This window comes from Alligator mississippiensis, chromosome 2, assembly GCF_030867095.1.
Source record: "Alligator mississippiensis isolate rAllMis1 chromosome 2, rAllMis1, whole genome shotgun sequence".
Classification (NCBI taxonomy): Eukaryota; Metazoa; Chordata; order Crocodylia; family Alligatoridae; genus Alligator; species Alligator mississippiensis.
In genome coordinates this window covers 5,691,708-5,708,021 of record NC_081825.1, presented here as the reverse complement: position 1 = coordinate 5,708,021, position 16,314 = coordinate 5,691,708, and the positions used below count along the sequence as shown (strand labels likewise).

At 44.7% G+C, this 16,314-nt stretch overlaps 1 protein-coding gene across 5 annotated transcripts in view; it reads right to left on the bottom strand.

The window, feature by feature from the left end:
• ALMS1 (ALMS1 centrosome and basal body associated protein) overlaps positions 1-16,314 on the bottom strand; it is a 114,281-nt gene that overhangs the window by 38,772 nt on the left and 59,195 nt on the right. For all 5 annotated transcript variants that reach the window (XR_009459663.1, XR_009459664.1, XR_002092815.2 and 2 more), the window contains 3 exons: positions 13,847-13,977; positions 2,688-4,461; positions 1,323-1,457 (listed from right to left, as the gene is read on the bottom strand). Coding sequence is in view for 2 of the 5 variants with exons in the window: in XM_019495663.2 (XP_019351208.2) it covers positions 1,323-1,457; positions 2,688-4,461; positions 13,847-13,977 (2,040 nt within the window). In the remaining 3 variants the exon portion in view is untranslated. The remainder of the gene's footprint in view (positions 1-1,322; positions 1,458-2,687; positions 4,462-13,846; positions 13,978-16,314) is intronic.

Genomic DNA, 16,314 nt, shown 5'->3' with positions numbered 1-16,314 from the left:
ATGCAAATAACCTCAAAAACTCTAGATCGGGGTGCTCAACCTTTTTGACCAGTGGGCTGCATAGCTGGTGGGCAGCCCACCCACAGGCTGGATCTGGCTGGTGGTGCTGATCTGACACATGGCGCAGGCATGGCAGGGATCCACCCGGCCATGCAGAGAGAGGCGGGGGGCAGACCCGGGTAGACCCAGCCCCAACCTGGCCCCATGAGCGGGGAAGGAAGCTGGACCCAATCTCAACCCAGTCACGTGAGAGTCAGGGCAGGGACACAAGGAGGCTCAACCCAGCCCCACAGTCATCTTCTTCATCGTGTCTCCATCCAGCCTTCCTATATGGTCTGCTCCCAATATTCTGCACAGGCCGCTGCTTCTGGTGCTGGTGTTGCCAGACCTTGTGGGGTGCATTGTGGTGCTACAGGGCATCTCCAAAGATGATCCATGGTTTGCCTCTCCTGACAAACACACTGGTTGGTTGCACAGAGGTGCCATGAAGTCATGAGAAAGTTGCATCTGCCAAGACCTGCTCTCAATCCCCCCGGCAGTGGGGTAAGGGGAGGAAAAGTGGGTGGGGGGAAGAAGGGGTCAATGTGGCCCAGCTCTGATATGCAACAAGGCTTGGGGTTTGTGAATTTGGAAGCAGGGGAAGGTGGCCAAATTTCCCTACCCGTGGGGAGCCCTGTGTGCCAGATGTTACAGCTCCGTGGGCTGCATTTGGCCGTGGGCTGGAGGTGGAGCAGCCCTGTTCTAGATCATGCATTTGGTAACTTCGTTTAATGCTTAGCATCACACAACACTTCAGAATGCATCAGTAACGAGACACATCAAAAGGGAATGTGCCAGAGGAAATATAAAGTGGGGAACTGGATTAGAAGGGAAGAGAGAACTGGTGGGGAAAAATGATATAATCCAAAATGCAATTCCCGAGAGAAAAAAAGAACTAAAAGAAAAATCTATCAGGAATTGTGAAACTCTTGAGCAGTGCAGTAGGAATAGATCAAAGTAATAACATCTCTTTTTAACTAAATTCAAAGTCATCTCCTTCAAGTCCAAGCTTTTACACTGTTGTGTTATAAAGCCAAAATACAAGCAGCATAAATATACAGGGCAACTTTCTATTCTTAGTCACGCACTATGGATCTGCGCAGAATAACTATTGAAATCAGTGTCGTTACTCTAAATGCACATGGTTTAAAACAGAACTGAATCTAATGAACAAGAAGATGTTTTGCAAATATATCTGGCCCAACTGACTACAACCGCTCTAAGCTTGAACCTCAGAAGAGACTTTGGCTCGGCTTTGTAAAAGTTTTGAGAAATGCAAATACCTGAGTGAGAGCTCTCAATAGTGGTCTCTGACCTGACGGGAGATATTTTGGGTGCTTCCTTTGGATGGGGAACGTAGTACATCTCTCGGCTACCAGAAGGCTTATACGGCACCAGTAAAGGCTGATCTGCACGTACTGAAAGCAGCATAGGAAACAGAAATCAAAATGCAATGCTGTAACACAACCTTCTGCAATACAAAGGCCAATACAAATCCCAGAAAATGGGCTGCATAGCTTGTGATCAGTGAGGAGGTTGACCATTTCCCTGAAGAATATGCTCATTAAAGAATCAGCAGATAAGCACCTACTTGCTGTTTAGAGGGCTGACCTGATTAATAGCTAAATAAGATGGCTTAATTAGCCACAATTTCTCTTAAAGACCAATAAAATCTGTGACTGAGACCACCACTACGTAAATAAAAAACATTAACTTACATGCCAACATTGCTCACAGTGAAATCATATATCTACGCTATTATAGGCACTTGCCCGATTTAGGTCAATAAATACAATGTGTTGTTATGCTGAAGCTACTGAAGGATTCGGCTTGCTGCAGTTAACAAGTACTGGAAGATTTACTGCTTCCTAAGAGTACAGATAACAAGCCATTATTCATGTAGGACTCCCATTTCAATTGAGCTGAAGGTGTCCGCATAAAGAAAGAATCTTTTTCCTCAGCACCGTATGATTTCCTGGGGTTACTTTACACGCATCTCAAGAGACAGCCAGAGCCTAGGCAAAGAAAATTCAATAGACGCTATGTCTGCAGACACTGCTAATGTATAACGGCCCTCTTTGGTGTGAGGGGTGTAAATTTGCACCTGACTGCATTGGTGGGGGTAACATACCGTGGCAGCTCGATGCTGATTATATATTAGTACTAGCACATTTGCTCTCAACAGCTGCGTAAAGCCCGTCCCACCAGCATTTAGGCACCCACGTGCACTTCTTTACCACCCTGCTCCAGTCCCTGAAAAGCAGCTAAGGCACAAGGTGGTAGGTCCTCCTCCTCACTGCTCTCCTGCGATCCTATCTTAAAAGCAAGATGACTGTGTATTACAAAAGTAGATGTATTCATGGCTTTTCTGGATGGGACAGAATCGTACTTGGGCGTTTTAAGTCGTGTAGACCCTAGTGAATGACCAGGTTGCTCCCTTCCTGGCCCCAAAAGATCTTTAATATGCATCGTTTTAAATTCCAGGATCAAATATCAAAGTCAGTCAGTGGTCCTATTTCCACACTTCTTTTAAAAAAAAGATTTTGTTCTCATGCTAAAAAGACAAAAAACCAAACTCCTGACTTGGCAAAGTTGGGTGGGGGGAAAAAAGGGCCAGAGTTTTGCGGAAGATGCACTGATTTTCTCACCAGCTGGCCTGTGGGACGAGAAAATCTGGTTGCGAGATGAAGCGGCAAGGCTGGGGATTCTGCGTGCCTTCTGGCGAGAGGATACGAGGGCAGGGTTTTCCTCCTCTTCTGTACTAACATAAATCTCTGCTGAAAACGTTGTCTTTTCAGGGCTTTCTGTTGTGATCTGAGTAATGGCATCAGATGTTGTTTTTCCAGTCTGTGCAGAAACCAGGGTCCTGAAGCTATCCTGCACGTTACGTCCACTTGTATCCAGACCTCTGGTGTGTGCCTCCCTCAAGGAGGGGACTCTCTGGCTGCTTTCCAGGGACACCCGCTTTATATCGTGTGCTAGTCCTGCTGTGCCGGGAACAAAGGGATGCGCAGGAGACGGAGGTGGTGAAGATCCTGGCCTTGGGAAGTATGAAGACCCTTGATCCACTGGAACAAGTTCAGCGGTTGGTAACTTTGAGACAGGCCCTAACAAAGTTTTTGGAGACCTTACAAGTGTTGGCTGAACATCACTCTTAATTCTGTCGTTAAACCTTGTTTCTGCTTCAGCTCTGAGGTTACCGCATGGCTCTGAAGTAGCACATTTTGGGGAGAGAGTTATACGGACACAAGACAAAGCCTTTCTAGTTGGAGATGACGGGGATACCGGCATGGTGGCCAAAATCTGATCTGGGGAGGGATTGTGCATCCCATTACTATGTCCTGTCTCCATCTCTCTCTGATGGAGAGAGAGTATATCAAATGGAAGCTTATCCTCCTTTTCTAACAAATTATTATGGCCTTTAAGCATATGAGCTTGTGGGCTATAAACCGGACCTTCTGTAAACTGGGCTTGGCTGGAGGGACTCGTCTTTCCTGGCTGATAAAAACTTATGGGAACGGGTTCACTCAATGTATTTGATTCTTGATTAAATTTCTTATCACAATCAGCCACAGAAAGTCTGGCATTAAGCCTGCCCAACCCAACAGCATCTTGAGCAGAAGTCTGAGCTGCTTCAAAACTAGTTGCCACAAGGCTGAAACATGGGTCAGGATATATGGATTTAGACTCTTGGGCTTGGTCTTTCCCTTGATGAGCTCCAGGTTTGGCAACACCAGTGGCCACATGCTGAAAACTGTCTTGGTCTGCAGTAGGCTTAACACCACTAGCTAGACTGCAAGTGGCTGTTGGACTTGAAGGACATGACCGAGAAGTTTCTAGAGGTCGCTTTTCAAGTCGCTGCTTTTCAGTGCTAGTAGATCCATCTTGCAAGGGTATTACACCACGAAGAGCATCTTCAGTGAGGCTAGTACCAAGGACAGGAGACGGGGAACGTTTTCTGGATGCAAATGTGATGGAGGTAATCTGTTTAGCAATTTCTGCAGGTGGTTTTTCTACAGATAGCTTCTTCTGAGCTGGAAAAGGCACGTCCTCTTCTGTTTGTGCATTAGAGGCATCCACCAATCCCATCAAACATGCATCCACACCTTTACACAAGGGGGTAAGCTCAATACTGATATCAAAGGGATTAGTTGCCAGGGTGTGAAGCTGGTTTGGGATTTGTGCTTGGAAGGTATCCAAAGCTTTAAACTGTGTATTACTCGACAGTGAATAATCAGGTGAGTCAGTTGTATATACTGGCATGACCCATCTTCCATACGACTCTGAAGGCTCAAGTTCGAAATCCTGCATCTGGTTATCAGTTTGCATCTGTTCGCTATGTGGAGAGTGGAAATGTTCAGGGTAGTGCTTCTGATTATGGCTGTGACTGGGTATAATGTCTGAGCTGTTTCCCCATGAATCCTGAAAAGGCAAAAAACAGATTCTTGAAAAAATAAAAAAGGTGTATGCATCTATAATCAGGACCAGAGTTTCAAAATTCAGACAAATACTAACATGAGAAATAACAAGTTCTGCTGTCATAAAGGAAAACCCACACTTTGGAGTAAAACTGTCCATAGGACTATAAGCAGGGACTTGCCTCCACATGCGCCAGGTACATAGCTAGTGCCTTTTCAATCCCACAACAGACCAAACCACAGCGGTGAAGTTCATAAAAAGATTTTTTCCAGTTTTACAACATTTAGGTTTTCCCTAGATAGGCAAGGGGTGCTTCTTGACGATCAGGAACTTGCTCACTTCATTCACTATTATCTGGTCTCCCACATGCCCGCCCCTCCATGGGTTCGTTTCATCTGCAGCTTGGCATCAACCTAGATGGTAAAGTCTTCAAGACAGTCTTTTTAACTTTTTGTTCATAGGACGATCAGAGTGGAAGGGATCATTTGGGCCACTGAGTCCACCGCCCCTGCACAAACATGGGCTATGCTATATCTAAACCATCCTAACTAGATGTCTTTCCAGCCTGCTCTTGAAAACCTCCAATTCAAAAGTACCCACAACTTCCCCGGGGCAAGTTGTCCCACTCTTCTACTGGTCTGGTAGTTAGAAAATTTGCCCTAACCCTGTTTTTCCACAGTTCACATATGTGCACCGCCTTCTGTAGCAAGGAAGCACACTGTTTCTTAAGTCATCTTTGCAGCAACCTTTCAAACATTGGGAAGCTGCCATTTTAATCTCCTTTTCTTCATACTCCAATGTTTGCATAGAGCCTAATACAGTAGGACTTGGATCCCCGTTGGGGCCTGGAGACATCAATATTCAGTTTCTTAATAAGGTCTGGCCATTAGCCATGTCCAACTTGACTAGCTCCTTCTGCTCTTTAGGTCATGAGCTACCAAGGGGCTCCCCATCACGTGAACAAAACGGTCCCATCCTCAAGCGCTCATGCCTCGAGAGTGCTACTAAATTAAATTTTGAGGTTCTGTGAAAACAACTGGCTGTTTCCACAGAAGCCCATTAGGTCATACAGCTCAGTCTCTGCCTTCAAAAACAGACTTTTCATTTAAACCAGAAAGGACATTTTTAAGGTTATGAGAACGCTGCTGCTGTCAGACCTTCTGCCACGATATAGCTGTCACTAGAAGAAAGATCTGGGCGCATAAAACTCTCCCTGATGTATTAAGTCATTCCACTCCAGCAGACTTTCTGAAGCGCAAGCACGTTTCATAATCAAGTCACAGGAAAACTCAATTATTGACAAAAACAGAGCAAAAAGCTATTCTCTAAACTGACACGCGGGTAACATTTTTAATTAAAGAGCTTTGAAGTTTTGTACTTCCCACATTCAATAGCTCTTCCCCCTGACGCTAAGAAATAAGTCTATCCAACAGAGAACGACACAGACACAAGTGTAAGCCATTGACACACTGACAAGAAAATTTAAATGCAATCGAAAAAAAGATGAAGAATTTTTTAAAAAAGCAACTGTTAGTTTGCAATAACTTTTCAGTCTCCAGATGGGTCTCACTTTTTCCCCTTCCCAATTAAAACATGTGCATCTCCCACTGGATCGTCCTCTTGTTTTAGAAAGCAGTTCAGACCGTTAGACTTTGCAATCCAGGGAAACATTTTTTAGATTTCCAGATCCTGATTAGCTACTTACCAGAAAAGATTTTTAAAAGAGTCTAAAAAATGCACTCATTCGGTTCAATATGTTCATCGCTATGAAAGCCGCTACTGAATTGATCTGCATCAACCGTCATCATCATATTTATTCTGCATTTATAATAGGCCTTTATTTCCAAAGCACTCCATAAACTTAACATTAATCAAAAAGTTATGCATGGATCACCTAATTCACTAGTGAAAACGGAGGTCTCTCAATGTAATCTGCAAACTGCACGGTCGTACGGGTTAGGTAAAGACACAGTGGTCCTTTCCAGCTGGCTTTTCTATAACTGAGACTTATCTCCTCTTTTCCTGGTTTGATTAGTGACTAAAACACAGATTATATCCAACATTATATTTACTTATATCTAGCCATGTCCACCCATCTATCCATCCACAGAGATTTGATTAGGAACTGAAAAAAAACTATAATGAACATGGTATAGCTCATCAATGGTACAAGAAAAAAATGCTGTCCTTTCTCTTCCAGGTGACACGGTGCTCTTTCAAATGTCTATGAGCACAATACATGCTGGCACTGCTGTCAGTGGTATAATTCCCACCGATTTGCGTGGCAGAAAGGTATGCCCTCTACACTGGGGTGGGCAAAATGCAGCCCGGGGGCTAGATGCAGCCCGCCAGGCCATTCTATCCACCTTAAAAAAATTAGAAAATGAATATTAATCTGCCTGGGCTGCCTGTCATATGGCCCTTGATGGCTTGCTGCAACTCAGTAAGCGGCCCTCCGCCCAAAATAATTGCCTGCCCCTGCTCTACATGTAAATTCCTCAGGGGCAGAGAATGCATCTCCTCCAGGTTTTGCTCTCCAATTTCTGAAGCTTGGTTTCTCTGCAAAAGCTTGTGTGTAGAGTTGCAGAGTACAAGCAATGCATACAACAGATCTAAAGGCTTCATTTGCTGGCTCTCGTTACTCTAGTTTACTGCACGGCAGAAATAATGTATATGCAAGTACACAGATAAGGGCTGAATAGAAAAGGCTTTCCTTCAAAATTCTCTGGATTAATAATGGACATTTTAAACATGCTACAGCCACTACAGAACAGGGTTTAAGTGTATGCCTGTTTACAAGGAACAGCAACCAGACCAAAAAGAGGCCTTTTTGCTGGTTCTTCCCCTTCAGGGATGCTTATGTGCACTGATAGAAAAGAAAAACCCTAGCTTCCTAAGAATGCCTTCATTAAGGAAGGAGCACCAAAACCTCTCCAGTAGCTTACCTGAGAGATGCAAGAGATGGCATGCTTAAAAGAAAATGGAGACAGAGTATACCTGTAGGGAGCAAAATTTATACTGCAAGCAAAGTCATTAAACATCACACTCCCAGATGCATGCAGAAAACTCAACTAGAAGTCTACCATTCCTTCAGTCAATGGGGTCTGCCGATTAAGAGAGACAGCACAAGTTTAATCCCATCACAGCACCAATCACATTCCACATGGCATGCTAGAAAGCAGATCTTTCTTACATCACTGCATCCCATCATCTTTTGATACAAATTAGTATCAGAGGCAGTACCACTGTTATCTCATGCTAGAAACAGATAAGACAAGTCATTTTGATCAACAGTGTTTTATATCAAAATCATTAGGGCTCACATGAGCTCCATAAAATCTTACACCTCTCTAACTTTTTTAGGGGCAGAATTTCACTGGCAAAGACAAAAACTACATCACTTTAAAATGCTTGCATCTGCAGCCCCTTAATTTGAAGGCATTCAAAATTAGTGTTTTTTCAAATGATGCTGGTAAAAGCCAACGTAAAACAAATCTATTGAATTGGACAAAGCTCAAATGACCTGTTTCAGCCTAAAAAAAAAAATACAAAAAAATAAAAAAATCAATGCAACTTACTCCTTTATCATTTGACTAAGACAACTGGGAAAACATAACACTATCTCATTAGTACACGGCCATATGGAGGTATGAATAAGTGGTCTTCCAACAGCCAACATGAAGGAATGAACAAATAAAGACAGTCAGGAGAACTACAAATTGTTTGAACTAAACCGTAAATTCAAGCAGACATTAACACAATTTTCCCCCACATCCAAAATGTCAACAGAAATAAAACACTTTGGGCAAGAAAACCCTCAAATTCTAATTATGCCTACTTTAAAGTCTCACACTAGAAGCATGAACCAGTGTAACTAAAGGCTATTTAGAAGTCAGTCTAACTATTCCAAGCCCTTATACATGTGCACTTAAACCAGTTTAATGTTTCCCTTTCTCAATTATCCTTACTAAAACAAGCTGCAAGGCACAAAGGAAAAGGAGCAGGTTTTGGACAGTGCATACAGATGACAGCTCAAAAATGGCCTGTTTCTCTGTGGGCAACTTCCCTTTCCGCTTTCAGTGATCACCCATAAGCACATTTAACTAATTGTTTTGGCTGCGTCGATGCTTAGAACCGATACACGTGGGACCTCGGGGTCTTTGGAAAGATAAGGATGGGAATGCAGCCTTCCTAAATGCAGCACCTTTCCCGAAAGCTTCAACGACAGGATAATGCGTTATAAGCACGTGGCTAGATCCCCAGGTACATTTTTTACTGCTGCGGCTGAAGACATTAGTGCTGTGGTGAAATGAGCTTTAACAGTAGCCACAGGGTCTCCCTTGACAGCTTCATAATTTCTGTGCGCCCCCAGATCTGCATGGGGGAGGGCGGGCTGCAGCTGTGGGCTGGGGCCGGGGTCCGCGCCCTGCTTGGGATGGGTGGCAGCGGTGCTGGGAGGGGGGGCTGGGTGGGCTACAAAATTTTGGGCTGCGATGGGAAGCAACCAGGGCTGTGATGGGAAAGCAAGCAGTGGTGGTGGTGAGGGAGTGGCGGCAGAGAACAGAAGCTGCAGGAAGGGAAGAGCTGGGGGAAGTGTGGGGGGGAGCGGGGAAGCAGGGACTGGTAACTGCAGCTCCGACTCTGACCCCAGGCTCAGGGTCAGAGATTCAGAGCCACTGGTCCCACCCCAACTTGTGCTCAAATCTGAGACGAGGGGGTGGCCCCCCACGTAGAATCGGGTGGGGGAACCTTACCCTATCTAGGAATATAGGAATCCTGCACACGGAAGACCTGACATTTGTGGCATTTCACAAAACAGGCCCATCTGGAAACAAGATAATAAGCACTGGCAGCCTGAACCCTTCCTTTTCAGCTCATCAGAGGAGAAGTGCCCATTTGGCTCGCCTGCTCTGGCGTTCTGCAGCCCAGACAGGCACACTGCTGAGAGTGCAATATGCTGCCTAATGCACCCGACCTATAACCTGAGCATTTCCCAGGGGGAAAAAAAATGCCCTGGTGCATTCAGTGATAGGGTAATGACAGACGAGACAACCCGCTGGGTTTATTTGGGCGTGCAGACCTCAGCTGTAACAGAGGAAGGACTCACAAGAGATAAGGCACAAACCGATCTGCTCCGAAATCAACTTATTCAATACACAGGAAAGCAGTGGAAATGACTAAACACTGAGCTGCCAAATGCACAAAATAAAAAAGCTGAGAAAAAAATGTATTTTTCCGGTCTTTGGTTACAGTACTTGTAAATCATACTGGGAAAACAATGAACTTCAGCATAAACTGGGGTTGTTGTTGTTGTTTTTTTAAATGGACAGTGGTCTTTTTATTCTAATGTTTTAAATCTCAGGTCAGAAAAGCACTTAAATATGTCCCAAGGATGAAGTGTAATAGCTTTGCTGATTAGGAGCCTTAAAACTCAGGGGAGGGAAGATCTTAGACTCCCTCTGGTTCTCAATAAGTCTCCCCACTTCACTTTTGCATTTTCTTTTCATCTAGCGCCCAAAGATTTTCCACTGGACCGGCTGCGGTATCTCAGAAGCTAAATGTTTCATGAGTTTCATTCCTAAAAACCTAAGAGGCATAACCCATACTGCTCAAACAGAGCTGCAGAGTCATAAAATTGCAGCAGACGGCACAGACAATGATGAAAGGTCTGGGGAAGACTTCACCGTATGAATTCGAAAGAGCAATTTGTCTTGGTTGGTTTTTCCAAGCGTAGAAAGAGAAAAATATTATGCTCTTCCTGTCTCTGTCTCCTTCAAGTCAGCACATCTCCAATCTCATTCTGAAACTCTGGCGGTAGTAGAGCTAGCTGGAAACTGTTCAATGACGAATCAGAATTTTCCAGTGAAAAACAGTTTCAAAATCGCAAACGCTTACAAGAAAGCTCTGCTTTGATGAATTACCCACTTTGGTTTTGAGAATGGCAAAATGAAGAGTGATGTTTCACTTCAAAACCATTTTCTCTTTTGAAATTTAAGCTAATTTCTAACAAATAAACCTTTTAAGAGATCAAAATGGGGGGGGGGGGGAGGCATTTGATTGTTTTGAGCCTACATTTTTGTATTCCTAATTTGCAACAATTTGACATCGGCTTTTTGTCGGGAGTTAAAACAGGACAAAATGTTCCCATTCTCACAAGAAAGAAAAAGCATTTCCTTCCCTGTCCCAGCCAGAATTCTCAAAATCAGTGCAATCAAAGAAAATTAAAAAGCCAGGGGAAAGCTGTACTATAGCAGCTAAAGAGTACTGGAAAATAGCTTTAGTCACAGGATCATAGGGAAGTAGCTGGAAGGTGTCTCACGTGGTCATCCCTGCCCAAGGTAGGATTCTCCCTGCCGAAACCATCCCAGCCACGTGTCCAATCTGCTCTTGAAAATGTCCAGGCACAGAGATGCCCTTCCCTCTCTAGGCAGCTTGTTCCAATGCTCGAGCACCCTCGGTCGAAAAGTTCCTCCTAATCTCCAACCTCAGTTTCCCCGGCTGCAGCCTGAGGCCGTTGCTCCTAGCCCTGACCCCCCCCAGTCACAGAAAAAAGCCCATCTCCATCCTCTCTGTAATCCTCCTTCAGGTAGTTGAAGACTGTTCTCAAATCTCCTCTCGGTCTTCTCTTCTTCAAACTAAATAACCCTAATTCTTCCTGCCCTTCCTCATATGGCAAGCTTCTCATTTTTTTTGATGTTGCGCTACTGATCTCTCTCTGCAATCTGCCCACCTCTTTCTTGAAGCGCGGGACCCACAACGGGACACAAGACTCCAGGCGAGACCTCACCAGTGCTGAATAGAGCAGAAGAATCACTTCCCTTGGTTGGCAAGTGACGTTCCTGTTGTTATAACCAGGGATCTTGGTTTTCCCCGATTAAAAAAGTGACAAATTCGCTGATAAAAACCCCCAAATCCATGATTTAAATGAAAGGCCCTTCACTCCCCTCCCCCCCACAGCCCCCTGGCCCTGCTCATGCCCCTCACTCCCCCCCCAGCCCTACTGGTGCCCCTTGGCCCCCACTCACAGCCCCCTGCCCCTCCCAGATGGGATCCCCACCTGCCAGGGCTATGGGGCCAGGGACCCAGGTCCACTGCCCCTGGCAGGAGGCAGGGGCTGATGCAGCGGTGCAGAGCTTGGCTTTCCCTGCTGCTGCCTGCCAGCTGCAGGTTTGGAAGGGTGGGGCCGGCTCCCCGCCACCGTGCGCGCTCCCGGGGCGGCAAGGAAGACCCAATCCTTGTTTAATCAACCCAACCTTATTCATCTGGATGATTGCAAACTATATTCCCAGTCTATTCAGCTCATTGTGGATCCCAGCCTGCAAATCCCCCCAATTCAGAGGCATATGCAGATTTGCTAAACATGCACTCAGTCCCACCATCTAAAACATGAATGAAGATATTAAACAATACCAGGCTGGGGACAGACCTTGATACCTCCTCCCAACTAGCTATCAAGCAATTGATGACTACTTGTTGAACACAATGAGCCAACCAGTTATGTGTCCACTTCACAGCACTTTCATCTCGTCTGCATTTCCTTAGCTTGTTCATGAGAACATAAAATCATTAAAAGTTAGGGCTGGAAGGGACCTCTGGAGGTCACATCTAGTTCAACCCCCTGCTGCAAGCAGGACCAGCCCCAACTGCATCATCCCAGGAAAGGATGATGTAGGAGAGAGTGTCAAAGCCTTACTAAAGCCAAGGTATAATCACATCCACCGCTTTCCCACCATTCACAAGAGCTGATAGGAGGAGATCAGGTCGGTCAGGCAGGACTTGCTCTGAATCTGTGCTAGCTATTCCCAACCACCGTGCTCTCCTCTAGGTGCTTCTCAATAGTCCTTGAAGACATGCTCAATGACTTTTCAAAGTCAAAGTCAGTCTGACTGGTCTGTAGTTCCCCAGATCCTGCTTCTTCAAAGATAGACACTGTGTTTTTCCTTTTCCAATCACCCGGGAACTCAACCGACCTCCACGAGTTCCCAGAGGATAGTGACTGGCTCTGAAACTACCCGAGCCAAGTCTTGCAGTACCTGAGGGTACATCCCATCCGACCCTGCTGACTTGAAAGCACCTGCTTCTCTAAGGAAACCCTAACCTGCTCTACCCTAACTCTAGGTTGTCTGACTCCTTCCCTAACTTTGCTGCCAACTCTGCTCACTATAAGGCAGATAGCCCCAGTTTGTGAAGACTGAAGGAAAAAAAGGCATTAAATACTTTAGCCTTCTCTGTATCATCCATAACTCATGTCTCTCGTGTTGGATTCACATCAGGTATAGTAGTAAACCAATCTCTGGATCCACCATCCATTTGCTCCCACTTTTGTTTTTGTTCAAAACAGGACGCACACTTGCATTTGTCTCTCCAAGAAGAATCTAGAAGATTGGTTGGAAAGCCTGAAGAAACAATATTTTTGCATCCACAGAACAACTTCAAAGAGTTGCAAAGCAAAAGCAAGCCTTTCTAAGTTATAGCCCTCTACACAGTCCTCACAGTAGCTAGTTAAATCATAAAATGCACATACACAGAGGTGATATTTTCAACGATATTATGTGGCGAAGGACACAATCAATTATATTGATATCATCTGGAGTGATTTTTTTTTCTTTCACTGCTATCTTCTCTCCTGGGGATCTCAGGGCCAGGTATACTACACTGAAAGGAAAATAAAGTTGCTTTAACTACGTTGTGGTTACAGGGCACGAGACTCCTGGTGATGACAGCCACTGAAGGACAGATGATGACTGGAGGTTGAAATTCAAGTTTATTGTGACTACCTCAAAGGCTGTCCTCAACCCTCCCCCTTCCTATTTCTCATTTTTTTGCCTCTTACTGCATCATCTCTAGGCTCCTCCAGTCTGCTACCTGCCTCTTCCACCCATTAGTAATTTCTCAAAATAAGATCTCCACGTTTTCTTCCAGTCCGCTCGTTTCGCTTCCAAATCTCTCTCAGTCTCAGATGCACAGACCTATGAGTAGCTGCCCAAATCCCACAGAGTATGGCTAACACTAGCTCAGACGAATGCTGAAAACAGAAATTCAAGGACAGATTGGAGGTGATATAGTCTCTGTCTGGCTTACTCATAAATTCTAGTCAGGATGCAATATACTGGAATACATGAATCAGAACAGCCTTAAAATTATATACAAACAGTTACCATTCAGTAAATGGCAAGTGATCAAAGTTCTCACAGTATTTCCTGTAAATTTCAGACTAAATGGAGAGGTGAAATTTTCATTAAATGTCACCGTGGTAAATCATCGTTGCGAACAAGACACCACCATACAACATACTAAAATGACAAGAATCAGCGGTTACAAACACACAAAACACCATCTGCCCCCTTCCACAACGTCCCTTAAATCAGTTCCTATAGCTCCTCCTTACCTTGGCTAATGCAGATTTCCTGGCACTCAAAAGCAGCTCTGCCTTGATTTCTTCTATTCGCTTCCTGTCCTCCTCATTCAGATCTGGCAAGGAGCCGTGGGGTTGGCTAGCCAGTTTCAGCTTCACCCAGGCTGTGAATAAAGGACATAAAACAATAGAAAGCCCCGTTCTCCCGTTTCGAGTTTGCGATCGGAGGTGTGTCTCACACTTCTGTTCATCAGAGATGGACGGGAACAGACTCAGGTGCAAGACATACAAGAGGACAGTTGCCAGGAATAGGACACCATTTAAACCGGCTGCTCGTTTTTATTGTTTTTAGAACAGGATGCCGCTAATTCAGGGGTGGGCAAAATGCGGCCCGCCAGGCCATTCTATCCGGCCTGTGGGACCCCTAAATAAATTTAGAAAATTAATATTCATCTGCCCTGGGCTGCCTGTCATGCGGCCCTCAATAGCTTGCCAAGTGGCCCTCTGCCCAAAATATTTGCCCGCCCCTACCTGAATGATGCACCCGTTACCTAATTCTGACCTCATAATCATCTCTGTAGTTCCTCAATCATGAATCAAGTACCACTCCACCGCCACTCTCTTGAAGGTCACCTTTAAACGCTTGTACCAAGAGAAAATAGGGCTTATAGAAGTACAGGACTTCAAGAGACCTTCAGGGTCAAGCCCAGTCCCATGACACCACAGGCAAACACGCTGCCAAGCAGTATTTCATAAGGAAGGCAGGGCAGGGTAGAACCTTACACGCCGATTCAGAGAGGCACGAACCTTCATGGGCAACAGCCTACTCCATCCAAGCACCGGATAAAGTAGGCTGCTGGCCTCCCTGGACCGGCAGCGTGCCACCCTGCGCAACCTTTTGTCCGTCTTCAGGCTAACACGGCTAACCTCAATACTTTATAGACTGATCACATTCATCTTAAACCCAGTTATACCGTTTGCCCCTACACCTCCTACTTGAAGGCTGTTCCAGGACCTCGGCGCTCTAATGGTTAGCAAGCTTGTCGTTTCCAGCTCTTCTCCACACCTCTTCCAGCTTGAACTCTTTTTTTAAATGGATTACTAGACTTGACCACGGGATCACATTGTCTATGGTATTACAGTAATACTTCCCCATCCTTACTGGAAATACCTCATTTGATACATCTTACAATGATGGGTGGCTCATGATTAACCCATGTATTTAGGTCTTTCTCCTCCTCTGCCGTTTCCCAGCAATGAGCTGCCACGTTACAAAAGAAAATTATTAGTCCCCGAGTCCAAAACCCGGTAGTTTGTTCTACCAGCTTTCAACCTCTTGCTTTTACTCCTGTTTTCGAGGTTATTAAGTTTGCCCCTCAACAGCTCCTACCGTTATTTATCATGGAAAAAAATTCTAACAAAATTTCCAGGAATGATGTTCTCACTTATAAAAGAGGACACTTGCCAGCAGGAGTGGACACAGAGCAACAAAATCATATTTGTCACTTCCAGCTGGTAAGATTTTCCATTATGATCTGGGAATGCATCAGATCATCAGAGCATGACACAGAGTTTTCTCCTCTTAAATGTCACCCCATTTTTATTATTCCAATCCACAAGCTCATTCAGTTCTTCCTGACCTCTTCTGTTCCAGCTAAAAAACTACCTTGGTATATTCTTTGACAGGATGACTGAGGTTTTTTAAACAAAGGAAATGCAACAAATCAAATCTAACAAGACTCTCTGATTCAGGGATACATGTGAAATTAGTCATTGAGATGGAAAAGCTGGAGGATAAAGAAAACTGGGAGACTGGTAGAATATAAAAGCACCTAGGAGGGAAGTATCAACCACGAGTGATCACTAGGCAAGATCTTCAAGGATCAATTTCGATTAATATTTTAATTAATAAGTTTGGCACAAAAATACAGGTGTGTTTTAATGAAATCTGCTGATGGCACTAAGTTGAGAGCAGCATGATTTTGGGGGGGCTGTAGTTGTGATGGTCCAGGACACATGCAGGAAGCAAGGGGTTTTTTGGTAATGTCTTTTATTTGACCAGCTGTATAATTGGAAGAGATGTTAGACAAGGTTTCAGGCACAGAGTGCCCCTCCTCCGGTCACCCTACGTCCAAAAGTTTGTCAAACATGTACCTGAATTATACAGCTGGTCCAATAAAAGGCATTACCAAAAACCCCCGTGGCTTCTCACATGTTTCCTGGACCATCACAACTACAGCACTCCACGCCTACTATAAAGCTGAGAGGCATTTTCAATGCAGAGGAAAATAGAAGTTTTACACTGAACCAATTAGACAAGAGACAACTGGAGGAATAGAAATGAGATGCAATTCAACAGCACAAAGTGCAAGATCGTGTATTTGGGGACTAAAAGCAAGAATTTCTGCTGTGGCATGAGAGCTCGTTAGATGGAAAAAATGATGAGACCCAGATGTATTAGTCAACCACAGAATGAGTCGGAAACAGCAAGGTTTCAGGGG